At 29.9% G+C, this 27,198-nt stretch overlaps 1 protein-coding gene across 1 annotated transcript in view; it reads left to right on the top strand.

Moving 5' to 3' along the window:
• Positions 1-27,198, top strand: part of LOC107454206 (uncharacterized) — a 172,926-nt gene that overhangs the window by 137,315 nt on the left and 8,413 nt on the right. Inside the window, exons 80-130 of the mRNA XM_043042470.2 lie at positions 65-127; positions 262-327; positions 436-516; positions 1,499-1,618; positions 1,726-1,788; positions 1,875-2,114; positions 2,878-2,967; positions 4,282-4,410; positions 4,723-4,791; positions 5,428-5,553; positions 5,825-5,887; positions 6,632-6,751; positions 7,394-7,462; positions 7,538-7,600; positions 7,710-7,772; positions 7,925-7,987; positions 8,651-8,842; positions 8,979-9,104; positions 9,565-9,627; positions 9,713-10,273; positions 10,874-11,056; positions 11,162-11,230; positions 11,475-11,543; positions 12,031-12,213; positions 12,299-12,367; positions 12,807-12,875; positions 13,004-13,183; positions 13,338-13,406; positions 14,119-14,373; positions 15,157-15,225; positions 15,318-15,500; positions 16,005-16,085; positions 16,250-16,432; positions 16,598-16,852; positions 16,939-18,300; positions 18,379-18,561; positions 18,765-18,833; positions 18,959-19,081; positions 19,236-19,319; positions 20,119-20,238; positions 20,322-20,429; positions 20,937-21,071; positions 21,788-21,910; positions 22,606-22,689; positions 22,767-22,886; positions 23,666-23,776; positions 24,205-24,333; positions 24,424-24,636; positions 25,206-25,325; positions 25,475-25,582; positions 25,665-25,793. Of these exons, the coding sequence (XP_042898404.2) occupies positions 65-127; positions 262-327; positions 436-516; positions 1,499-1,618; positions 1,726-1,788; positions 1,875-2,114; positions 2,878-2,967; positions 4,282-4,410; positions 4,723-4,791; positions 5,428-5,553; positions 5,825-5,887; positions 6,632-6,751; positions 7,394-7,462; positions 7,538-7,600; positions 7,710-7,772; positions 7,925-7,987; positions 8,651-8,842; positions 8,979-9,104; positions 9,565-9,627; positions 9,713-10,273; positions 10,874-11,056; positions 11,162-11,230; positions 11,475-11,543; positions 12,031-12,213; positions 12,299-12,367; positions 12,807-12,875; positions 13,004-13,183; positions 13,338-13,406; positions 14,119-14,373; positions 15,157-15,225; positions 15,318-15,500; positions 16,005-16,085; positions 16,250-16,432; positions 16,598-16,852; positions 16,939-18,300; positions 18,379-18,561; positions 18,765-18,833; positions 18,959-19,081; positions 19,236-19,319; positions 20,119-20,238; positions 20,322-20,429; positions 20,937-21,071; positions 21,788-21,910; positions 22,606-22,689; positions 22,767-22,886; positions 23,666-23,776; positions 24,205-24,333; positions 24,424-24,636; positions 25,206-25,325; positions 25,475-25,582; positions 25,665-25,793 (7,668 nt within the window). The remainder of the gene's footprint in view (positions 1-64; positions 128-261; positions 328-435; positions 517-1,498; positions 1,619-1,725; positions 1,789-1,874; positions 2,115-2,877; positions 2,968-4,281; positions 4,411-4,722; positions 4,792-5,427; positions 5,554-5,824; positions 5,888-6,631; positions 6,752-7,393; positions 7,463-7,537; positions 7,601-7,709; positions 7,773-7,924; positions 7,988-8,650; positions 8,843-8,978; positions 9,105-9,564; positions 9,628-9,712; positions 10,274-10,873; positions 11,057-11,161; positions 11,231-11,474; positions 11,544-12,030; positions 12,214-12,298; positions 12,368-12,806; positions 12,876-13,003; positions 13,184-13,337; positions 13,407-14,118; positions 14,374-15,156; positions 15,226-15,317; positions 15,501-16,004; positions 16,086-16,249; positions 16,433-16,597; positions 16,853-16,938; positions 18,301-18,378; positions 18,562-18,764; positions 18,834-18,958; positions 19,082-19,235; positions 19,320-20,118; positions 20,239-20,321; positions 20,430-20,936; positions 21,072-21,787; positions 21,911-22,605; positions 22,690-22,766; positions 22,887-23,665; positions 23,777-24,204; positions 24,334-24,423; positions 24,637-25,205; positions 25,326-25,474; positions 25,583-25,664; positions 25,794-27,198) is intronic.

Raw genomic sequence — 27,198 nt, forward strand, 5'->3', positions numbered from 1 at the left:
ATCTTATCATATTCTGTTATCATGTTTTATAATTTTAATTTGTTTTGATGTGTTTTCCTTACAGTTCCATGCAATAGAGATCGAGATTGTGGAACAAAAGAACGTTGTGAATTGGGTCGTTGCATTTGTAAGTACTTGATTTCATTAACTGTTTTGTTATTTAATATTTTTTATTAATGAAATATGAAAATGCTGTAATATTTTCTTTTAGTAATCTGAACTATTGAAATAACTCATCTAAAATATAATTTCATTTTTCAGCTATATGTTTATCAGAAAGTGATTGTCCTGAGCATCAAGTGTGCAATGCTGGAAAATGCATTACAGGTAAATAAACGAAAAATGTGTTGGAATTATATGTTTTATTTATTAATTTTTTCTCTGCATTTGAAAAAAAAATTATGCTTTTTGTTCTAAAAACATCTATTTTTGCAGATCATCGATGCAACCGTGACAATGAATGCACTGACAATCATGTTTGTCGAGCAAGTGTCAAAGGTTACAATGATTGTGTTGGTAAGTAATAAGCTTTATAAATTTGGATATGAAGTTTTGTTTAACTTATTCTCTATTAACAAAGTCGAAACTTTTCGTTAAGTTATGCACTATTTTGATTTACAGCATTATTCATTACTTAAATCTTTAATGGACATGCTTTTTTCAGAAAATTAGTTTTTTAAGTAGCTTTAAATGTAAACAAAATTAGCTAAGAATACTAGATTAGTTTTGGTTTAAAAAAAGTACTTTTATTACCTTAGCAACAGTTTAAGGAAAAAATTTCTTTATTTTTTCCGCTGTTAAAGTAAAAGTTAGCTTAAAAAAGACTGCGATATTTTTGCTGAAAATTTATGATGAAGAAAAAAAACTCTCTCTTTCTATAAGTTAAGAACTTTTCCTGAAATAATATTTTTCAATTTCATTTAAACTGAAGTCTACTTGTAATTTCAATTATAACACTAGGAAGCAAATTTTTTGTTGCATTTGTACAAATTCTTGATTTTGTCTAATTCGAGTGCAGGGATTTCAAATTTGAAATTAGTTTTGCTCCTAAAGTTACAGATTTATTTTAAGGTGACATTTATAGTTTATTTTTTGTCGAAATGTCCAAGTTTGAAAACGTTGTATAAAAGAGGTAGTCGTGTAAATGTTGCGACAAACTTTTAGGGAAATTAGGGCACATCATCAGGATTAAAATTGAAATGGAACTCATGCTCGGAAACGTCGTACGCAGCTAGAAGCGCTTCCCTATTGTGACTTGTTCAGAAGCACATGAGGAAACATTTAATAATAGGGAAGAACCCCCAAAAATATATTAAAAATGTCAATTTAAAAAAGAAAAAAAAGCTGCAGATTGGAAAGAGAAATTAATTGCAGATTTGAAATTAGCAACTTGAAAATATCCAGGATCTGTTAACTTGCAAATAATTGTTTCTCAATTTTTTGATGAATTCATATGAGTGTACAAATAACCATGAGTCTTATACCTTTTAACTTACAGATCCTTGTGATTTGGCGCTCTGTGCTCCTCATGCATATTGTGTTTCAAGAGGTCACTCAGCCGTTTGCCGATGTGAGGAAGGCTATATCGGAGATCCAGTTGATAGAGGCTGTGAACCAGGTAACAATTTGCAAATTTCACTTGTGAAACAAAACAAAAAATTCACAAACATTGTATTTATTTCTTGTTCATTATGCATTTTTGTTAAAAACGAAATTAATTTTTAGTTGAATGTTTGCGCAACGAAGATTGCCCAAATTCAGAAGTGTGTGAAAAATATGAATGTGTCGGTAAGAGCTGGTTACAAACTTTTTTTAAAAAAGATATTCTTTAAACGCTTTTTTTCCCAACTGTTTGAAACTTTTATTTTATTTAGATCCATGCAAACTGCAAAATATATGTGGCTCCAATGCCTTCTGTGAGGCAAGAAATCACGCTCCGATCTGCAGATGTTATGAAGGCTACGACGGAGATCCGCTTGCTGGCTGCCGACCGACCGATTACTGTGCCAGCAGACCTTGCCACCATACTGCACTCTGTAAAAATAAATTTGGCGGATACGAATGCTTCTGTGGACCAGAACGAAATATTGGAAATCCATATCTGGATCCTGGATGTAAGAATAATTTGTTTGTTTTCATAATATTCAAAGTATTTTATTAAATGCAAATTACTTTAAATAATAATTATTGGAAGTTTAGTGATAAATAAATTACATGAAGTAGAGAACAACTATTCTAATCTGTTAAACGGAACTATTATTTTGCGAGATAGTTCTTTTTACTTTATTAATAATAAATATTTTTACTCTAATTATTTTTTTATAATTGTATGTTTGTTGTCCTGAGCTATCTTATTAAATTTATTCATTACATCCACTGATAATAAACTGTTTCAATCCTATTTATTTTTATTTCAAAAATCTGTAGATGAATGCTTTCAACTAACATAAAAGCTATTAACTGAAAATTTAGGCTGAGCTAGTTCTAATAATCTTTATTTATCTGCAGTTTACTTAGAAGGAAGAACTGCTCTGTTTATTAGAAATATTTTCAAACCCGTTCTCTATTGTTTGGCAACTAAGAAAGGTTTAATAAATCCTTTGTTTTTTTTTGTGTTAATGCCACATTTTTCACAATATTAATAAGCGGTGGTCTTGTCTAGGAAAATCTTTTCCCTAAGCACTCTAGAGTTCCCTTTATTGGTTCAATCCTGTTTTCAATTTTGGTCATCAGTTATCTCATTTATTATCGACGTCTAATATTTCTTTATTTTATTATGAATACAAAATACAACAGTTTAATTTTTCCTTAAAACTTAAAATAAGTATTTTATGCCTGAACTTGTATTTTATATCTGAAATGTTTGCTTTGTAATAGGCCGAGGTGAAAATGAATGCCCACAAGGAGACAGTGATTGTCCATTTACTGCCTACTGTGATCGCACTACTATACCACCAATGTGCAAAAGTAAGTATTTTTATTGTTACTAAACAATTATCCCTAGTACTATATTTAAATTATTGTGCCTTAGTATGGATGAAGTCATTGTCACATCTGTTACTAAATAATTATCCATAGTACTACATTTAAATTACTGTCCCTTTGTTATGGTTGAAGTCAATATCACATCTGTTACTAAATAATTAGACATAATACTACATTTAAATTATTGTCCCTTTGTATAGATGAAGATCTTACTAAAAAATTATCCACAGTACCACATTTAAATTTTATTTTAAATTTTTAATGCTATCTTCTGTTTTTAAAGTATATTACCATAGAGACAATTTGTTCAATTTGGTCTATTTTCTCTGTTTCTCTAAATTGCATTATGTTTTAAAAAATAAAATAATGATAATTAAAAATTCTTGAAAAATACTAAATTATTTTCAACTCAAAATATAACGTTTTATGTGTTCAAAATATACCGCTCTCTTGCTCATTGAATGAAATGAGTGTTATATTTGAGTTTCGTTTATAATAAATTTGTTTTTTCCTATTTTCTTACCGCATTGGTAATACTGGATTCTATACTTATTTGTTTTAAATGATTTTTTAAAATAATAACTGATATATAACTAAAACTAAACTCTTGTAAATGCTTGTGAAAATTATGTAAAATGCAGTGGCCTGCATACGGACAATTTCTTGAATTCATTTGAAAATAAAATAAGTTTGAAACTTTGGCTCTTTTTGTAAATTTATTGTTAGTCTCATTTGTGCAAGTGCTTCGTAAAGTAACCGTTTTCAAGCCAGAAACCACATTATAACTAAAACTGTCTCAAAAAATATCGTAAATATATCTTTTTCAATGTAAGAAAAAAACATTGAATGTAGTCTATCTACCTTTTGCCGAAAACTAAGCTTTTGTTCTGTTGCTTTATGCCCATTTCATACACCTAATTGGTCTTAGTCATTTGTAAAAGTGTTTTATGCAGTAGCTGTTTTATGAAGTAACTGTGTATGAAGTAACTGTTTTATGAGGTAACTGTGTATGAAGTAACTGTTTTATGAAGTATCTGTTTTATGAAGTAACTGTTTTATGAAGTAACTGTGTATGAAGTAACTGTGTATGAAGTAACTGTGTAGGAAGTAACTGTTTTATGAAGTAACTTTTATGAAGTAACTGTTTTATGAAGTAACTATGAAGAAACCTCTATCACATAATATCTAAGACTGTATTTTAAATACAACTTCTTTTTCAATGTAAGGGGGAGAGAACATTCAATGTGATCTCAAGAGCTATCTTTTGCTGAAAACTAAAAATTTTTGTTTATGCAGATCCATGTCAAGCACCTAACGTGTGTGGAGTGAATGCCTTATGCCGTGTTGAAAATCATAGAGCTGCATGCTATTGTTTGCCTGGATTTTCTGGAAATCCTAAAGATTCTCTTCGAGGATGCACAAGAGGTATTTTTATTATACTCTCATAATTATTGTGTTTAACTTAAAAATATGCATAATGTTTATAATATGTGCTCTTATTTACTAATAAATTCTTATAAGAAATATTTGTATAAATGCATAACTGTTCATTGAGTATTAAAGTATTATTAATGTATAATAATTTTAACTGCTTTTCTCAATTTTCATAGTCTTTAGTTCAATTGTTTGTTTTTTTAATAGTTTTATGTAACATTATGAAAATTAGTTGAGTGAACATTAAATTATAGTACAATGCTTTCAGTGTAATTTCAATAATCTGGAAACATTATATTTCAGTTACTGTTGATTGTTCAACTGATTTTGAATGTACATCTGGTTACATGTGCGTCAACAAAAGATGCAAACGTAAGTCTCTTTTTTTTTCTTCTTTTTTATGACATATTGCAAACATATCAGAAAATATATTGTCATATTGGTCTATAAAAATTACAAACTTTTAGACAAGTGGCATAATTTCTAAAATTTAAGACCATTGTTGCTAACGACTCATTGTCTTAATATTTTTTACAGTGTATTACAGATATTTATACCAACTGTTTGCTTTTTATTCATTAACGATGATATTTTTTGAGTTTTTGAAAGTTTCTTACTATTGTTTAAAATAAGTAATAGTAAGAAAAAAATCTATATGCTGCTAGCCATGTTCTCTGCAATTATTTTAAGTATTTTTCCCTACCATTTTATTTTCTCTTTTTACTTAATTGAAATTGAAGTAAAAGTGGCCACAAATATTAAAATTAACGTCATCATACGAATTTAACAGTAATAATAAAATATTAAATGTTTCTAAAATTAAAATAATCATAGAAAAGTTTCACCAACTATTTTCTTTTTTTTATGTAACCAATTGTTAGAAACTGTTAGACTGCTTCCTATTTTTTGAATTCTGTAAAAAATCATAATATTTTTTCCAGTACTGTAAGCGAATATTTTCCTATTTATTTTTAATTCCATAATTAAATTTTATTCTAATTCTTTCAGTACGCTGTCGATCTGATGATGATTGTGCCTCTCGTGAACTTTGCCATCAAGGACAATGCGTTTTGGGTTGCAGAGAAGATCCAGAGTGTCTATCTCGGGAAATCTGTGCAGCTAATAAATGCATAGGTAATAATAATTTTCACTATTACTAATAATAGATACAAATAAATTAAACATCTGCATTATTGCGTATTTATGTAAGTAATTGATAATGTCTAAAGTATGTCCTTAAAAAGTTTAATGTATGAAACTTAGTGTAACATTACTTTTTATCTCCCAAATATGAATATCTTATTTGATATTAGATTCAAAAGCACACACACAAAAAAAGCTTTTTTAATTTCATTCATTTTAAAGTCTTACTGCATTTTTTATATTTAAATATGTTTTTTTTCAGTTGGTTGTAGAATTGACAATGACTGTTCTTCCTTGGAAGCTTGCATATTGAATATTTGCACTAGTGAGTATTAATATATTTTATATTCTCTAGATTTCTCATATTTGTTTAAAAAGCTATTAAATTTCTTAGCATTGTGAAACTGTATCAACTAAAAGTATAAATTTAAAATTTAATATGACATGGTTTTTTGTTTACTTTTATTAATATTTCTTTAATGTGATTTTAATCGTAATAACTGAACTAATTATATATTTTATAATTTATTACTAGCTATTGAATTCAAGTTAGAAAAATTTATATCTAACAATAATAAAAAAAACTGTGTAATGCTAAATGATATTTTAAATCTAATAAATAAATAGAGCTTATTTCTAATGCGGAATTAAATCAAATCTTTCCCACAGAGAAAGTAATAATATTGATGTAATTATCTAAATAAATGTGATGATGTGGTCTTCAGTGTCATGGAAAAGTGATCAATTCCACGTCACTAAGAATTATTAATATTTAAATTTATTGTCCCGAAAGTTATAAAAACCCTCATTAATGCCAAATCCTTCTTCTTCTTAAACTATCCATGATCATGTAGACACCTCATTGTTGTGAGCCAGGCCCCTTGCATTAAATAAAATAATCACTTAGCTTCTCTGATTTTGTATTTCTAAAGTACCATTCCTGCTACAGGACTACAATCTAAATTCAAAATACGTTAAAAATCGTAATTATTATTCCCTATTTATTTTTATGTACATTACTAAATTATAAAGTTATAAATCCTAATACTTTGTTTTTAAAATTTTCTAGATCCATGCGAAAGTTCAACTGCTTGTGGAACAAATACATTATGCAAAATACAACAACATAGACAACAGTGCTCTTGTGCACCTGGATTCACCGGGAATCCAAACATTGCTTGCCAACGAAGTAAGTTTTTTTCTCATTCTTATCAATTATTTTTGTTTTCCAAATTTGACCTTAAATAATTAAACTAAAATCAATTTTACACTTTAATGAGTTATTCAATTCATAAACTTTCAATTAAAAACGTTTAACTGTCTAGTGTTAAATAATTTACATATTTTTGTTATTTTTTTAATTGGTTGTTAGAATAATAATAATTTTCATTTATTCTAAAATTTTATTGTCTTATTTAGGTAATCAAATAAGGAAAATTCTTTCTTTTTAATATTTTTTATAAATAATAATTCTTGCCACTACAAAAACTAAGACCCTATATAAATGATTTATGAAAAACAAAAGTATTGATACGTTATTTTAAGAGTTGTTTACTAACGTATGGATTTCAAAGTTTAATACAATGAAAGACTATGTCTAATTAGCAAGTGAGCATTGCAGGGAAAAATATATATGTCAGTCAATTTTTGATATCTTTTCATTTATTTCCGTTATGATCTGTAAATATTTTTTGACACTTCATTTTTTTCTCATGTTCCTGTCCTGATTTCTAAGAAATAAAACTATTAAACTTTGTACATTGTGTTTCTTATTTTGTTGAAATAAGTATTTTGTAATGCACTGAACCTTACATCTACTTTTAAATTTCAGTATTACCATCATGTGTATCAGAATCAGATTGCCCACTTAATCATTATTGTTTGGATGGTAAATGCAGAGGTATGTATCACAAATTACAATCTTATTGATAGATTATTTTTCAGAAATCATTCTAAATATTTTCCTTATTCACAGTGGAGTGCACCAAGGATCCTGATTGTAGTACTGGAGAAAAATGCGTTAACAACCATTGCTTAGGTAAATTATAAATTCCTTTTTATTTTATTTATAATCTCAAGTATCAGTAACCAACAAAGTGAACAAGTGGACCACGAATATTAATTTTCTGTTTATTTTATTACATTAGTACTTTGCCGAAGAGATCCAGATTGTCAAAATGGAGAAATTTGCATTAGAAATCATTGCCAAGGTAAGAAAAAGAATATTCTTTCTACTATTTGTTTAACATTTACTATATTTTCATTTAGTTAAGAATTTTTTATTATATTAAAAAAATTCTATTACTATCATTCCTCCATCTTTATTTTTTTTTCTAATGTATTGTTTTAAATGCCTTTTCAGTTGGATGTAGATCTAATGATCAATGTCCGGACCATCTTGCATGTGTCAGCAACCAGTGCAGAGGTATGTTTAACAATGTTTTTTAATGTACAAAATCCTAATTAAAATTTACAATGATTTAACAAATTTGAGTGTATATGAAATGAATAGAACTGTGTTTTGATTGTAACTTCAGTAGAATGCCGATTTACCAGGTCGAGGACCGTGGTCGAGGACTTTTTCAAACAAAATTTTTTTCTCTGAAATGCTTCTTTTTTTCAGAATATCTGAAGGGATTTCCTTTGTTCCTTGGTGATCTTGAAAATAATCTTTCATTTGTTCTCTAGTTTTAAATGTGGGTAGGAACTGATGGGATGTTTTTAGTAAGGGAGCATATTTCTTCTTTTTCCAGAAATTAGAAAGAAGTGGTTGAAATTGAAATGCTCTCTCTCAGTTTTGAAACACATTTTGTTTAAAATAAAATAAAAAAAATTCATACTTCAAACATGCCATCTTTTAGTGTGCTGTAATGGACACAATTGCCTACATAACTATACTACAATTGCCAGTCATAAGCCTGGAAAAGGTGTAAAGAGCATTCTTATAGTTGTTTTTAAAAAAAATTGTGTTGTTATCCAGATTTTTTCCTACTTGGTTCGGCTTTGATCCAGATAATTGGCACTCTACTGTATTAAATTAATGCATTATAATTAAAAAGTGAAATGTAAAAAAAATAATAACTTTCAGATCCATGTGAGGGAAGCGCGACATGCGGTCCCAATGCTGAGTGTCGAGTCAGTGACCACCGTTCTGTGTGCAGCTGCAGAGAAGGATTTGTTGGAAGGCCGAATGCTAATGTTGGGTGTATAAGGCCTCAAATTGTCTGCATCAATGAACCATGTCCTCCTGGACTTACCTGCCATAATGGACAGTGCAGAAGTAAGTAAAGAATATCATTGAAATTCTGCATCATTTATAGAGAATATCATCGAAATTACACAAAACGATTAAAGCTGTAAGCTAAGCGTTAATATCAGTGAAATAACTTTTTTACATTAATCTCTATCAATTTCAGTGCCTTGCAGTAGTGTCCGTGACTGTGCTGTGAATGAAAAGTGTATTGACAATCGTTGCCATGTGCAGTGTTTGAGAGACAGGGATTGTTACTCAGGAGAGATATGTGAACAAAACTTCTGCAGAGGTAACTAGTTTCTCAAAATTCATTTTCTGCTTTATAATGATTTTCACTATTTAACACAAATATATACTTTTTTGGGAAAAGTTCTTAAAATTTTGTGCTTGCGCTGATAAATACCTCACTATTGGCAAGTGGTTCTACTACAGATAATTGTATCTAGTTTTAAAGCAAGCATATTTATGTGACCATTCTAATACCTTTGATTAATAATATTCACTTTAACTATTATATATTTATATGTATACAAAGATTACCCACAAAAACAGTTTTTTAAATTTAAATTCATGAATTTGCCTGAGATATTTACAATTTTAAAAAATTTCAATTAAATACTTATAAAGAGTAAATTTAGATTTGAATGATTATTTAGATATCTGAATACTTAATTTTTGTTAAATGCTTACATAATTAAGCTATTTTCAATATAATCTGTGTTGTTCATCAAAATATTGTTTGATTTTAGTGGGTTGCCGTGCTGACACTGATTGTGCATTCCACGAAGCCTGTATAAACAACCAATGCATAGGTAAATAGACAATACTATGGCTTAAAAACGACTGATAATAATTATATGCTAATCTACGTGATCTAAAATAACTGCAATTTTCCAGATCCTTGTGACAGTCCAACTGCCTGTGGTACTAATGCAAACTGCGATGTCATCAACCATTCTATACACTGTACTTGCCCATCAGGGCTTAGCGGGGATGCGTTTACCAAATGTGATCGAGAAATTCAAAGATGTGAAGCTGATGACAGATGTGGTCTTGGGCGGTACTGTGAGGACACCATTTGCCGCGTCACCTGCAGCAGTGACAACGAGTGCCTTGACAACGAGAAGTGTGTGGAGAGGCGCTGCAGTGTTTTCTGCACCAATGACAAGAGTTGCCCCACTGGTTTCATCTGTGAGTATGGACAGTGTGTTTCTGGATGCAGAAGGGATGCTGAATGTCCACTTACTGAAGCCTGTATTAACAACCAGTGCTTGAATCCTTGCGCTAGTCCTACAGCTTGTGGTACAAAGGCTCAATGCCAGCCTGTCAACCATAGACCTTTGTGCTCGTGTCTACCTGAACACACTGGTGATCCAAGGGTAGAATGCTCGAGAGTGGAATGTATTATTGATTCAGATTGTGGAAATGGAAAGATTTGCCAGAATTATCGATGCTTGGGTAAATATGTGTGATTTTTCTTAAAATTATCATTCATAAAAATTGCAAATAATATTAACTTTCGACTGATTGTAACTAAAGATACTTTTTTGATTGTTTTTTGTGCCTAACTGTCTTTTTTGACTATCTGTTTTTTTTTTACTTGCCTTTCAAAATTATTCTGATTTTATGTTCATGGAACAGGAGTTCAAATCCAGCCCGCCGAAGACACTCCTTGTAGTAAATGGTGACTGGTGCACTTTAAATCTGCCTGGTCACAAAGCTCTCCATGCTCCCATAACAAATTTTACTTCTGGTGGTACTGTATTGGAGATTGATCGTTCTCTGGTTTAGATCAAAATTACAATCTATGGAGTCATGAATGGGTCTGCCCTATAAACGGGTGTGAAATATGGGTGTGGCAGAAGTCGAATTCTTTGCCATAGATGGCGCCACTGGAGAACAAGAACAATCACACCCTCAGTGCCTTAATGATCTACAACAACAACAATTATTCTGACACTTTTCCTTATAAATTTTTTAAGTAGTTACAATAATCTGATGTTATGCTATTTTTGAAGTTTAGCAGTTCATGTTAAAAGTTTATTATTATATTTATAGTGGGATGCAGATCTGATGGTGGTTGCTTGAGTGATGAGGTCTGTATCAGTAGACAGTGCCAGAAATTGTGTATGTTCAGTAATACATGTGGTTTGAAAGCTATCTGTGCCGCAACCGCTCACCGAGCTGAGTGTTCTTGTCCTCCAGGATATACAGGGAACTCCATCATTGAATGCAGAAAAAGTAAGCTTTGAATGGCATCATTTAGTACTTAAATGATTATGAAATACTCATTACTATTTGCTCATTATTCACTGTTATTAAAACTAAACATGATTCTATTCATAGTTGAAGGATTGTGTGAAAGCAATGCTGATTGTTTACCTGGAAAAGTATGCATCAACAAGCGTTGTGAAGGTCAGTAAAATCTATTTTGATTTAAATTCAGTTGCATTCTTATGCATTGAAGTTCATTGCATATAGATTGTGATTGTGTATTAAATAATTAATTATTATGTATTAAAATGATGCTGTAGCATGAATTTCTCTATTAAATAGTTAAATTTGTGTTAGTGACTTTTTTCAGAGAAAAATTTAGTTTCGTTTTGTAAGAGCTTTAATTTTTTTAAGTATACTAATTGCCTCTTCATTCCTTTTGTAGATGATATTGAATGCCGTCAAGACAATGAATGCTTATTGGGACATATATGCCAGAGAAATAAGTGTTTTGGTCAGTGATAACTCTTTTCTTTAAACTGTTAAATTGTAGAGTGCTGCGGAATTAGCTTTTCACTAATATTATTGCATAGTTTTTTTCTTCATAAATTGGCCTGTTTGTTTAAAAAATATATATTAGGAAAAAGATGAATTCGTTTTAAAAATTTGTTTAAATGTTAAAGCTTTAAATTTTTTCCTATCATTTTCACTAACAAATTACTCTGAATTAATGAAAGTTTAACGTAAAGTACAGAAAGTTCAACTGCTTAAAATTGATCATTATATGTAATTTAAAAAAAAAATTACGATTTAGATGGAGATGTAAATATTCCTTTAGAATTCAATTTCTTTTAACAATATTGGTGTTTCTAAAAGAAAATTACTTTAAGTGTTTTAAAAAAAGTACTAATGAATAATAACTAGGATCCCTTTAACTATAACTCAGAACTGTTACAATATAACTGTGAAGCAAATTAATGTGTTTTGTAAACAATTTATAGTTGGCTGTCGCAGTGATGAAAATTGTGCCCTTGACGAGGGATGTTACAACTCTCAATGTCAGCGGGTCTGCGCATTACCAAGAGCTTGTGGGCCAAATGCTAGATGTGAGCCCCTCAGCCATCGAGCTCTATGCTCTTGTTTACCAGGATATACAGGAAATCCACAAATTGAATGTAGAGCAAGTAAGTTCTTGAATCTAGAAAAATCTAACTACATATTTTTTTTATACATCCAACTCATGATTAAAATAATCTTTATTTCTTACAGTTGGACCAGAATGCCGCAGAGATACTGATTGTAATCCTGGACAAATTTGCCTTGGTGGAAAATGTTCAGGTAATGTCCATATTTTTTTAAATTCCTTTTATACTTTTATTATATACAATTTATACTGCATTGCATAACTGGTTTTAAATATGCACTTATTACCCTAATGAGTGTTAAGTTGTGCATTGGTCAGCTATTTGACAACAAAACGGCCAACATAAGTGATTTTCCTGTGGTCCACTCATCCTTCTGTGGTCAATAAATTGCATACTAAGTGTTCTTGGGAAAGCTCTTGGCTAGCTTGTATACTCATTAGAAATCCGGGATCCAAAAGTTTACTGAACCTGATGATCCAGGCTGACAATACTTCATTGAGTTAAATGGAAAATATTGCACATACGCAAAGATTTTTAACACACTAACTAATTTTAATCTGCATAATTCACATGCATTTATTACTAATAATGTGCTTTTTAGTACTAAAATGTAACTTTTATTTTTCTTGCAGTTGTGCCCGGTTGCACTTCTGACAATGATTGCAATCCTGGACAGATTTGTGAGAATACTAAATGCTTATGTGAGTATTTCTTATCAAACTATAGAAATAAGTGTGCATGCATTTATGCATGATGAAGCATAACCATTTGTGTAATTTTGATACACATTGAATTATTATGTTTATTTGAATTCAAATTTTATTTGTAGATGGATGCCGCAGTCACAGTGATTGTGGATTCACGCAAGAATGCTTTGAAAATCAATGTCAAAATCCATGCAAACCAGGTAAATGTGGTATCAATGCAGAATGCAGAGCTATCAATCATGCCGCTCTTTGTCGTTGCCCGCCAGATCACGGTGGGGATGCTAAAGTTTTGTGCCGACCAAGTGAGTTCAACTTTTTGAACTAAAGGGTTAAAATAGAATTTATTCAAAAATAAGATCTGATTTACTAATAAGATCAATTTGAATATTTTCATGATAAATATATATTTAACTCAATAGTAATTTGACTAATAGTGTTTATGCATTTATTTTACAGATCAGGTAGAGTGTCATGTTGACACAGACTGCGTACTAGGAAAGATCTGTATCAGTACTAGGTGTTTAGGTAATTAATTTTTCTGTTTTCATACATAACTATAAGGTGTATTTAATTGGCCTTATTCATGAAAATACATATTTTAATACTATTTAGATGCTATTTCTAATTTGTAGTTAATGAGTATGCTATTCTTTCTTTTTCTAAGCATTATTGATGCATTACAAATCTATTTCTTATTGGAATTACATTTCCTGTAATAAACCTCAGTATCTATGACAGAAACCATTTTCAACTTAATATTCATCTGATATATTTCCATTGTAGTTTTATTGCAAGTAGACAATCAATATGTAACATTATTTTTACATACCAAAAAAAAAATTATTTTTTTTTATGAAATTAGGAATTATTATTTTTTTAGGTACTATCATCTAAAAATAGCCTTGTATGTTGTATCAAAATTTTTGCTTTGATTTTCTCATTAATTTTCATACATCTAATTGGAGTGATTTAAAATTAAATATTTATCCTTGCCGATCCTATACATATCTTTTGAATTTTCATAAAAATTGAAGAGTTAATACGTATTCTTATATTTTTCTAATACTAAATCTTCATTTTTTTTTCTGCATAATTTTGAAAAAGTTTTGCTTTTTATACTCGATTTTACGTTTTGTTTTGTTTCTAACAAATAAATGCATTTTTTTCTCAAAGGAAAAAATTTTGTAATTTGAAACACTAATTATTCAATTTATTGATATGGAATCTTATTTTTCAGAGGGCTGTCGTTACAATGAGCATTGCCCAGACGATAAGGCATGCATCCAGGGACGATGTGACACACCTTGTCGACCAGGTGCTTGTGGCTTAAAAGCATTGTGCAGAGCTCATAACCACCAAGCTGAATGTACTTGCCCACAGGAGCATAAAGGAAATGCCAAAGTTCATTGCCTGCCAGAAGATCGGGAACAAAAGTGCCAATACAATTCCGAATGTGCTCCCAGTGAAATATGCGAAAACTCACAGTGCATAGGTGCGTATACTCACTTAAATATCACAGTTAACACTCTTCATGTAAATTATCAAACAAGCACTTCAATATTTCAGCCTTAAATGACGCCATCTTGTTATCATTTCTTTCTTTTTTCTTTTTCTTTTTTTTAATATCTCTAAATATGTTAAATGGAAGGTTGAAATCATCTTTATTTAATTTTGTTAATTAAGGAAAAAATTGTTCCAAGTTCTTTTTTTAGGATGAGTTAGAAATCATAATATATTATAAAGTAGTTTTTTTTTATTCAAAATCAATTATAAATTCTTGTGACATAAGTGATAGCTACAATGAGAAAATACTTCAGTAGATTATTGAGAACTAGTCTTTACTTTTGGACAATTTTCTAACCTCATAATGCTCTTATGCTTTTCCTTTTTTTTTTCTTTTTTTTTTGAAAAAAAAGCTTAATTTTCAAGGTTTATTGAAATGCATTATTGTTGCTGAGGCTAAATATAACGTAGTTTTAATTATATTGGGGTTTTTTTCACCTTTGTTTTAATTTTTTTCTCATGTTATACATCATAAAAAAATTTTATTATTGCATGAATATTTTTTAAATATAATTTATTTCTAGTGTAAAAATCATTTTATTTTTTTATGCAATCATAAATTCTTAATATTTCAAGTTAAAAGCAGCTATTGCTTTTCAGAGTAGTTTTAAACTTAGTTGAATTTTTTCCAATAAAAATTCAGATATTTTACTATTATTTGATCATTTACTACATTTTATTCTGATATTCATTGCATTTCTATTTAATTTAGTTGTCACTGGATGCCGCTCTGACTCCTTCTGCCACACTGGTGAAATCTGTGAAAGCACAAAATGCATACGTAAGTTGAAATTTGCGATTATCGTCATTGGTATGAAGTTCTTGTTTCTCCACATTATGTATCTTATGGACTTATCTTTTTTTATTATCCAGTTGGATGTAGGACAGATTCAGATTGTACATTTGACAAAGCATGTGTAAACAGCAGATGTCTGAATCCATGTACTGTGCAAGATCCCTGCGGCCGAAATGCAGATTGTCGACCCATCGTCCATCGGCCATATTGTACATGCAAACCTGGTTTCCAGGGCAATCCAAATGATCAATGCAACCAAAGTAAGTGCAATAATAAATAATTCTAAGTTTTAATACAAATTTCAGAATGTTTCATTTTTAGGTATCTTTCATTTTTGCAGTAACAATTAAATATATTGGAAATACTAATTGGAAAATAATGCATCTTTCAGAAACACTTTGAATTGCTTTAAAAAATAGCATGGCATGCTTCAAATATTTATTTATTTGTTTGTCAAAAAATGTTGCCACAAAAGTGAAATAATTCAATGCATTTAAAAATAATCCTATATACATATTTATTAATGGCAAAAATACAAGTTGAGAGCCTTAAAATATTATGATTTATATATCTGTAGGGAACCTCTTTTTACTTTTTATCAGAAAAAGAAATCAGAATATCGAAACTATATTGTTTTAAGTTTGATGATTAAAAAATAAAGTATGTCTTTCTTGCTTAATTTATATTAACGAAACATTGTCAATAATTTTATTTATTTTTACTTTCTGAATATTATGTATCTAATTATAATCATTTTTAAATAGTACCAGGAAACCTGACTTCTGGATGTAGCAGAGATTCTGATTGTCGCTCATCTCAAATATGTGAATCAAGAAATTGCTTAGGTGAGAAATGGTTATTAACTAATTGCAATAGTATTGACAAATAAAACGTGGATTCTTTTTTAATTTCTTGCTATGAATGAAATGATTTCATGACAGCCTTCTTTTGTTCTATAGTAATTCTTCAAACTCTTTATAGTTGAAAATTTTTGAAATCTTTATTACAGACGGCTGTAGAAGAAATGAGGATTGTCAGTACAATGAAGCTTGCATCAATCGACAGTGCAATAATCCTTGTGCTTATCCAGATGTCTGTGGTGTTGGTGCTAGATGCATAGTAAATAATCATCATCCTATTTGTACTTGCCCATCATCACTTACTGGAGATCCAAATATTCAGTGTTTCCCAGGTTTGTGTTGTCCTTTAGATAATTTAATTTAAAGAATTTTTGGGAGAAGGAAGTTTAACAAACTGTAGTTCTTATCGTTTTTCCCTTTCACTGTAGATAATTGAGTATTTTATTCAAAATTTTAAGCTTATGAAATATATTTCATAATTTGCATTCTCTTTCCAGTGCCTCCTGATCATTGTTACACTGACGATAGTTGTGGAGCTGGCCATATTTGCGAAAACAACAGGTGTATTGATGCTTGCCGCACTTATCATTCGTGTCCTTATGATAAAGATTGCATTAACAAAAGATGCCAGGACCCTTGCAGTTTCTTTGGTGCTTGTGGAACTAATGCTGTATGCCATACAAACAACCATGTTGCGATATGTACTTGTGAACCAGGTTACACTGGAGATGCTAAAAAAAGCTGCATCCGTGGTAAGTTTTCAGTCCCTAATTTTTTATCAAACATTCTTATAATAAAATATAATCATTTGTTAATATGTAATCCTGCTATTTTGTAGAAAGTCAACCAGCTACAGGATGCATTAATGATGCAGAATGTGGAGATGGCTACATTTGTGAGGCTGGAGAATGCTATGAAGGATGTCGAAGTGACTACCAGTGTCCAGCAGACGCAGCCTGTGTCAGACGAAGGTGTGAAAATGTTTGCAACCAACCAGGTGTGTGTGGCGTGAATGCTCAATGTTTTGCAGATAACCACAGGCCTGTTTGTACATGCAATCCAGGATATGTGGGAGATGCCAGAGTGGAATGTCGAATCGTTGACGAACCAGAATGCAGAACAGACGATCAATGCACATTCCGCCACATTTGTGTGTATGAAAGGTGCATCATTGGCTGTCGCACAGATGAAAACTGTGGATCTGAAGAAGCTTGCATCAACAGAATTTGTCAAAATCCATGCAGTGTCTTTGGTGCATGCGGCAGGAATGCAATTTGTAAACCACTCAATCATAAACCAGAATGTTCCTGTCCAACTGGATTTAGAGGAAATCCAAACGTCGTGTGTGAACAAGAGAGGATACCACCTGAATGTGAAGTGGATAGAGAATGTAGTGTTGGTTACATCTGTGAGAACACACGTTGCATTGCTGGTTGTCGCCATGACAATAATTGTCCACGTGACTTGGCTTGTGTCAATCGCCAGTGCCAAGACCCGTGTTTGTTACCTAACAGTTGTGGAGTCAATGCAGAATGTCATGCTGATAACCACCGTCCAATCTGCACATGCCCCAGCAATTTCAGAGGAGATGCTTACATTGAATGCAGAGTTGCTGTGATAGATGTTGAGTGTGAGCATGATTTAGAATGTTCCGTAGATAAAATATGTGAAAATACTAAATGCGTCAAGGGCTGCAGGACTGATGCAAATTGCAGATTTGAAGAGACATGCATTAACCATGTTTGCCAGAATCCATGTTCTATATATGGAGCTTGTGGCCAGAATGCTATTTGCAAGGCTATCAATCATGATAGATATTGTACATGCACACCAGGCTACAGTGGTAATCCTCATATATTATGCAGTAGAATACCTGTTTTACCAGAATGCACCGTTGACAGAAACTGTTCTCTTGGCCAAATATGTCAGAATCACCGATGTGTAGTAGGATGTCGCTCTAATGTAAACTGCCCCTATGATGAAACTTGCTTACACGGTCGTTGCCAGCGTGTATGCGATCTAAGTGGTGCATGTGGACAAAATTCTCATTGTACACCAGTGGGACATCAACCGCATTGCAGCTGCCCAGCTGATTTAACCGGAGATCCTCTTGTGTCGTGTCAACCCATACCAGAACCTGGTTGCCGCAGGGATACTGACTGTGCAGTCAGTCAGATCTGTGTCAAATCTGAATGTGTTCGTAAGTAACAACTCCATAACTTTAATAATATTAGATATTGAAGTGCTGCAGTGAAATAATTCATGTTCGATCTTTCAGCTGGATGCCGTTCCCATAGCAATTGTCCATTTGATGAGGCCTGTGTCAACAGAATTTGCCAAGATCCTTGCACAATTGGTGGCATATGTGGAGTGAATACTCAGTGTCATGCTTCCGATCATAAAGCTGTTTGTTCTTGCATTCCTACATACACTGGAGATGCTTTGAGGCAGTGTACTAGAAGTAAGTAGAGATTTATGAATATAAGAATCAAATAATTTTTACTCGAGTACTTGGATTAAGTTTTGCTTTAATACATTTGTGGTTTTAAAATATTATTATGTTTTTTTAATTATGAGTAAAGAAGATTGTATAGCTTTTTTTATTTATAACTCACTTTAATATTTTATTATATACAAACTCAAATTACTTCTTAATTTTTACAGTTCAATATGAATGTGAAGCTGACAGTCATTGTGGAAGAAACTATGTATGTGTCAACAATGAGTGCAAAGGTAATATATTTTATTATTGTTCATTCGAAATTCACTTTATACATCTTTTTTTGTTTAACTAAGCTTATCATTTCCATTGCATTCTCATAGCATTGCAAATTGTAACGTGCAATTTTTCTACTTAGATATTAATGAGTGCTTGCAAGGTCGTGGTCCTTGTGCATTGGGTGCTATTTGTTCCAATTTGCCTGGTGGCTACAAGTGCAGTTGTCCTGTAGGACTAGATGGAGATCCATATGGACAAGGATGTAAGTGCTGTATCTATTTCATTCTATATCATTCTGTGTCTATTTCAAGATATGCTGTTTTATTAATATATTGTGAATGTAGGTGTGTTGACAGACATTGTAAGAAAAACTGTTTTATTATAAAAAAAATATTCAAATTAATTTTAACTTATAGGTCGTCAAATGCCAAAGATGTGTAGACGAGATGAAGATTGCAAATCAATTGAAGCTTGTAATAGACTTACTGGGGAATGTTATGGTAAGGGGAAAAATTTATAATTCATTACTAATATTAAATTCTCAATTTACTTTCTTTTCATTTTTGTTGTTATTAGTTTTATTTTTTTTAGTTTATTTATTAATTATTTTTATGTGTACTGCCAGAGCTCCCACGATTCATGGTAAACTTAGAATAGTCAGGGAATTTAATTTTGATTCTAAAAATCAGGGAATCGTCAAGGAAAGCAGTATTTTTTTGCAAAAACCTGGAAAACTCCAATACTTGGAAAATATTAAGTCTTAGAATTGTCAGCAACAATAATCAATTACTGAGATTCGAGTTAAATGATTCTAGCGTCCATTACAAATATTTATTGTAAAAATTGTACAGTGAAGCTTTTCTACCCTTCCATCTTCATTTAAATGATATTTTTTTAAACTGGAATATTTGACATTATAAATAAGAAAATCAGAGTTTTCTGCTGAAAAATATAGATAAAATATGGTTTCATTGAATAATTGAGTGGGAACCCTGATTGAATACTTAAAAATGTATGTCTACATATTATATACAGTTCCTTCTTTTTTTTAACCATAAACCCCAATTTTTTTTTCTTAAAAAAAATTTATTATTGATGAACAAACAGCAAAACTGTGGGTAGTTAAATTTTTTGTATAAGCACTATTCTGGAATAATAAAAAAAAAAAAAATTTTTTTTTTTTTTTAAAAAATCTTTGTGATTTTTTTTGTTACCTACTACCTGAGGTTATAACCTACCTTAATAAAAGCTATGCTGTGTTATAGTTTTTAAACTAACTTCGAAATGTTTATACTACAGAGGTTTGTAATCGTCCTGGTATATGTGGAAGAGGAGCTTTATGCAGTGCTGCCAACCATCATCATGAATGTTATTGTCCTCCTGGTCTAACAGGAAACCCATACGTTGAATGTAGCATATGTAAGCATTTCTATATATTTCTCTACTTAATGAAATATTTTAAAAGAGTTTTATTTTCAAAATTAATATCTTTCAATTTTCAGTGGAGACTTGTGGCCCTCATAACCCATGTTCTGGCAACCTTGTATGTTTGGATGGAACTCGTTGTGGTTGTCCTTCACCTTACGAACAAAGAGGATTTTTCTGCATCAGTAAGTTTTATTTCGGAATTCCTTTTTAAGATTTAGCTGCCATGTTTATTTTATTGCATTTTCACCCACTTGGAATTTTTAACTTTGAAAATCTGATTTCATTTTATATTTAAATTATTTTCTTTAGAAATTTGTTAATTTTATTCAAATCTTAATATTCATGCAGTTTTTTTGATACATTTTTTTTAAATTAAATAATGCATAATTTCTCAATTAAATAAGAATTATTTTAATCTTAAAAAGTCCCCTAGTAATTGTAAAACGTATCCTTCTGAGTGTTCAGTCTTTTTGTAAGGTTTAATAGAATTTCTAAGGTAAAAAGAAGAAGAAAAAAAGTAGAGAAGGGTAATGACAAAGATTTTTTATTTAACTGCTCAAGGTGTTAAAATGTTTATTGATTTTACTCACAGATTAATTTTAGTTTTTCGTATATGCCAAATAATTTTTAAGTTGTTTCATAAATTCTGTATATTATTGAGAAGAATAAAACATTATCTGCCTGTTTAGTTTCAGAAACTAGCCGTAACTGTAGCACATCAAATCCATGCCCGACCAACGAGGAGTGCGTCTCTGCAGAATATCCAGCTGGTATATGTGTGTGTCCAAAAGGATATGTTTTGATGTCAAATGGAATATGCAGAGGTTTGTTTCAATATAATATTTATTGATCAATCAGTAAATGATTTTATACGTATTAAACTTAAATAAAAAGATATTATCGATAATATAGGTGTAGTGGTAATTATTAATAAATAACTAATTATATTATTATTATTTGCAACATCAGTTTCTCTAGTCTAGTATATTTTTCAATTGATTTTCAGCACCTTCAAAAATAAATAATTATTTTACAGATCATTTTTTACTTTATTTTCTTATTTATTGAGTTTTATTTTGATGAATTTCTGTAAACGCTCGTTATATGAACTTTTTTGCCTCCAAAAATGCTTTTAGTATTCTTAACTTAATGATTAATGGTCTTTTTTCATAATTAATAATGTATACTTTTACATCTGTATATATTTTAATTGGCATAGTTTTCTTTTAAAAAATTTCACAGTAGTACTTGTTATATCATAGAAAACTGAACTTCACAATATTTAAAAAATTATTTATCTGCTATAACTTTTTGTACCACCATTTCTTTTACATTAATTTTAGTTTCTTGATAGCTTGGTTATTTTACAATATTGAAGTAACTGCACATTTAAATTATGAAAGTATTATTTATAATCTTATATTTTATTTAAAAATATGTTAAAACTCTCTGTTAACTTATATGAAGCAGTAAGTTAAGTTATGAAGTAATATTTGTGTTATTTCTACCCTCGTGTGACTATTTTTTACAATTATTTTAGACATAAATGAATGTGAACAGAGTCCTTTCCCTTGCGGTACCGGAGCTCAATGCTTCAATACTATTGGCAGCTATCAGTGCCGTTGTCCACCTGGCACTTATGGAGAACCATTCCGCTCTGGCTGTGAGTGAGATTTTATTTTAACACAAAAATAAATATTCTATAGTGTTAAATACCTATTATTTAATTTAATATAATTATAATCATTGTTTTAAAACAAAAATATTTTTCTCTATCTTTTATTTGATAACTAACTAACTATCATTGTTGAATAATTATGAGGTCCAATCTCAATTTTTTTTTATTTGCGTACAAATTATGATTATTGTACAATAAAATAATTGCTTTATAATTTTTAATGTAGATCCATTTCAAATCATTGAACTGATTTATATTCAGAGAAATGATATCTATAAAATAATCTAAAGTTCGGAAAAGGTATTGAAATTTTTAATTAACCGCACAATTTTATAGTTGAAATATTTCTATTAATAGTAACTGTTTGATCAATGACTATAATATAACTGATTTTTGCTAAATTTGATTAAAATTTATATAAACTTTAATAATGTGCAAAAATGTATATTAATGATGAAGCTATTGAACCACAAATATAGCAAAAAAATGAATTTTTGCTAAAAATATAAATAACCTATACAAAAATTCTAATTTTTTTTTAAAGTGTTATTTTTTTCGTTTATTCATTTATTTTCACTTTGTTTCCTTAAACTGCAGCAATAAATTGTTTTAGAGAAGTGAAAACAATGTAAAGAAAAGTAGCCAAAAATGAGTTTTAAATTTTTACATTATATTTACAGGTCAACGTAGAGAAGGATATTGTCAATCTGATTTAGAGTGTCCAACACATTTGGCTTGTGATGTTGCAGCTGAACAATGTTATGGTACGTAACCATTATTTACATTTCCATCCATTTGTGTTTTTTGCATTCCTCAACTTACTGATTTATTTCATCCATAGATCCATGCATTGTAAGCAATCCTTGTGGTCGGAACACCAAATGCAGTGTCATTGATCATAGTCCTCAGTGTGAATGTATACCTGGATTCAGAGGAAATCCTCTAGAATACTGTTATCCAAGTAAGAAACCGATTTTTTTTATATTCCACCCGAGAATAAAATTATAGACTTGAGTATAAAATTTTGTTAAAATTGTTGGAATAAGTCTTATATCTGGAGTAAAAAATTCACTAAAGTGATTTGAAATTTTACAATAAATTTTATTTAGAACCGCGGTGGCTGAGGGGATAGAGCGTTCACCTTCCATTGAGGTGAACTGGATTCTATGATAGCCGGGATAGCTGGTCGATGGAGGTTTTTGTTAATTGAAGGTTTTCATGGTTTTCCTCTCGATGTAACACATATGCGGATTAGTTCCACCAAAAAGACCTCTACGAAGACAAATTTCTCCCAATACTTGATCCAGGAATTCCCTTGCCTTCAGGATAGAGTATTCAAAATTACAAGGCTACGGAATTGAACATTAGTAGTCGTAAACCCAAAAATTGAGTTGACAGTTCAACGATGGTCATAAATAAGTTTTGTTTCAGAAAGACCTAAATCAGTACCAGACTTTGGGATATATATTTAAGATCTGTTGCTAAATATTATGCCTTTTGTATCAAGAATATTAAAATAATTTGTGAATCTATTTTGGTGAGCAGTTTTGAAATTAAGTTTATTTTAAAAGATCTTTACTGTAATATGAAACTTGACTAAATTTTAATGTTACTAGCTAATGATTTTCATAAAACATTCTAAATTAGTACAGTTTTAAATTCAGTTTACCCATCTTTAGTAAAGGATAATAATTTTTCCTTCATATTTCTATTATTAAAAGGTAAACGTTTTTTTTACAGTTGGTCCTGGATGTCAGAATGATTTAAGTTGTCCTGGAAACTTATTCTGCTTGAATGATGGAACATGTGGTTGCCCAGGCGATTTCAAACGTTTATCAGATTTCTGCATTAGTAAGTATCTTTCTTTTCGTTTAAATTTAATCTTTAATTTAAAGCTTATCATTTCAAAATTCCTCTCATACCATTCACAGGTGACTTTGTTTTTATATAAATGTGAGTAAATATTACTGAAAGTTATAAAATTAATAGAGGATTTTTGATTCCTGTTTAACTATTTATGTATTATATGCATTTTTCCTGATCCTATTATTATTTATTTCACATTGTTCCATTTTTACTTAAAAATTTTATGCAATTGTGTAAAATATTTTTTTTCTCATATTCAACTTCAAATTGCACTCAATATTTATTTAAGAAGCAAAATATCAAATAATATTATCAGATACTTATAAACTGTGTTACTAAACATGTCAGTGTTGTTTAAAATATACCCTTATCTAATATGTATCTAATTATTTTATGCTATGATCTATTTTTAGTGACAAGCATTAACTGCACCACAACTAATCCTTGTCCAGATAATCAGCGTTGTGTATACACAGGACGTGAAAATGGCTACTGTATATGTCCAAGAGGTTTTAAACTACTTACAAATGGTGTTTGCATTGGTAAGTACATAACAATCTTTTAACATTGCTATCAACATTTTCAGTCTATTTTTTTATATTTTTTAACCTATTTCTTTTTTATTCTTAAAGATATTAACGAATGCCAAGAACATCCACATCCATTATGTGGTGACTCTGCACATTGTGTAAATACGCCTGGTTCATATGAGTGCCAATGCCCACCTGACTTCAGGGGTGAACCATATGGTGGAAAATGCGAAAGGGAAGAACCGCCTGGTTGCAAGAGTGATAGAGATTGCCTGTACAACGAAGCCTGTGAAACATTTTCTGGCCAATGTTATGGTAAATATTTTAATATATTATTGCTAAACACTCGTCAAAATTTCAAAATTATTTTTTTATAAAGTATTTATTTTCTATATATTGTAAATGTTAAGTGATTAACACCATTAGAACACCAGTAAACATTTAATGTTTTTTTTTAATTTACAGCTCTTATTCTTTTTTTGTTTTAAAGAATTTTTGCATATATATAGCCTAATATATTTTAAAACATTCTTCTGCAGGATATTCATTATCATAGTTGAATATTGTGACAACAAATGTCTTAAATAAAAAAAAATTTAGATTTGTTATAAATATATAAATTTGTATAAGTAGCAGTATTTGTAGCAGAAAATTTGTAAACTGTAATATACTTTAGTAACTGCAAGACAAAATAATTAGCAGTTAAATTACTCATTTCTATTTAAAATTTATGTTTACGATAAAACAGTTTATAATAAAAATGTTTTTACTATGATTCTTCGCCTAAGTTTGTTTATTATATTAAACTGCATATTTAAAAAATATAATATTTGCCTGAAACTTTAAATATTATTTATATTTAAATTATATTTTTCAATTCTCAGATGTATGTACTCGTGGTCAACCCTGTGGAATCAATGCTATTTGCAGAGGAGAAAACCACAAACCAACTTGCACTTGTCCTCCACGGTACAGAGGAAATCCAAAAGTCAACTGCTTTTATGGTAAGTACCTGAATTAACATAAATATTTATATTCCTTTACATATTTTACTTTTTTTATTAATTTTGAAGTGCTTTCTATTCATCATTTTCTTCTTTGTAATTATTAACATGGTTTATTTATAATTTTTAAATATTTTATTACTCTTTAGTTCAAGAATGCGGTGTAGACTACACCTGTCCTGGCAATCTTATTTGCTTAAATAGCAAAGAATGTGGCTGTCCGCCTAACTACGACAGAACAGGAGATTATTGCTTAAGTATGTTTCGTTTATTATTTCATTATTCTTAGAGAAGGAATTATTCCACACTTTCCTAAATCCTTCATATAATATATTGCAGGAACCAGCAGAAACTGTACCACAACAAATCCATGCCCGACCAATGAAGAGTGCTTGTATACTGGCATCCAGGAAGGTTTTTGCGTATGCCCAAGAGGCTTTGAACTGATGTCAAATGGTTTCTGCAGAGGTATGTAAATTATGCTACTTACCAACTAATTTTCCTGGTTTTCTATTAAAAACTATACTAAATATTAAAACTTTTCTCAAATAAATTTTATGTATAACTAGTAGAGCCTGATAAATAGTGTTTTCCGCTTTATTTCATGTTCTCGATCACATCATAACAAGAATAATTTAGCATGAGGTTGCTGTACAATGTTTGAACAGTATGGAAATTTTGACTGAGTTTAGCAAAACTTAAAAACTTTTTGTGCTACAAACAATGAATCTTTATAGGTCATTTTTACGAAAAAAATATGCTTAACTGTCGGGGGAAAAAACATTTTTGAGAAAAGGATTTTATAACTGCACGATTTCGATATTAAAGATTCTAATTTTTTACTTAACCTATTTTAAGCCGAGCGCTTAGAAATTTTATGAAATGTAATTTTTTCATTAAAAAATTCTTAAATTAAAATAATAGCAAAAAACAATGGCAAAACAAATATGCGTAGCAGTTTTAATAAAAAAATATTTATTGAAATGGTGTGTTTATTACTTTTGTCTAAAAAAGGGTTAGATTGAATAAAAAAAGACGAGACAAGGTGACTTTTTGATTAAGTAATTTTAAAAGCTACTTATATTTTATTCAAAATATGAATGCTAATTTTACCTATACTTCAACTTGAGGAAGTAACGACCATAAGTATTAAAACTATGAAAGATTTTTACACTTTTCTCACTTTTGTAATTATAAAAACTATGTTATGTTAACTCTATTTTGTGAGTGGAAAAAATTCACCTACGCTAATTTCACCTATACTAACTAATTTACATTATACTTCACCTATACTTCAACTTGAGGAAGTAACAACCCTAAGTATTAAAACTATGAAGGATTTTTTAACTTTTCTCACTTTTGTAATTATGAAATAACTATGTTATGTTAACTTTATTTTATGAATGGAAAAAAATTTGAGAGAAAATTTTTCTACCATACACCCTTTTTCCCTATTTGTTCATTATCATGGGAAAAAAAATGGTTTTCTACATAGGAAAGACTGTTTCTCAAAGTACAACTTTACATGTCTAAAACTGTCAAATGTTTAAAAAAAAACTGCCAAAACTTTCAACCTAAGAGTTATCATGTCCGATTATGTTTTAAAATTATATATCATTTAAATCCAAGCATCTAATTTATGAATTTGCTAATTCAAGCTATGCAAATTTACCATTCAAAGAAAAAACTGCATGACTTTTGATTGTTTAAACAAGTTCTTTCTTCACCTGCCATTTTAGTGCAAGATGTTTGTTCTACCATATACAACAAATAGATGTTTTCTTTGTAAAATCTCTTATAAAATAATCTAAAATTGATGTAGTTTTGTAACATAACATATTAGCAAACAATGAAAAATGCAGTTTTTTATGTT

The sequence above is a fragment of the Parasteatoda tepidariorum genome, chromosome 5, assembly GCF_043381705.1.
Source record: "Parasteatoda tepidariorum isolate YZ-2023 chromosome 5, CAS_Ptep_4.0, whole genome shotgun sequence".
Taxonomy (NCBI): Eukaryota; Metazoa; Arthropoda; class Arachnida; order Araneae; family Theridiidae; genus Parasteatoda; species Parasteatoda tepidariorum.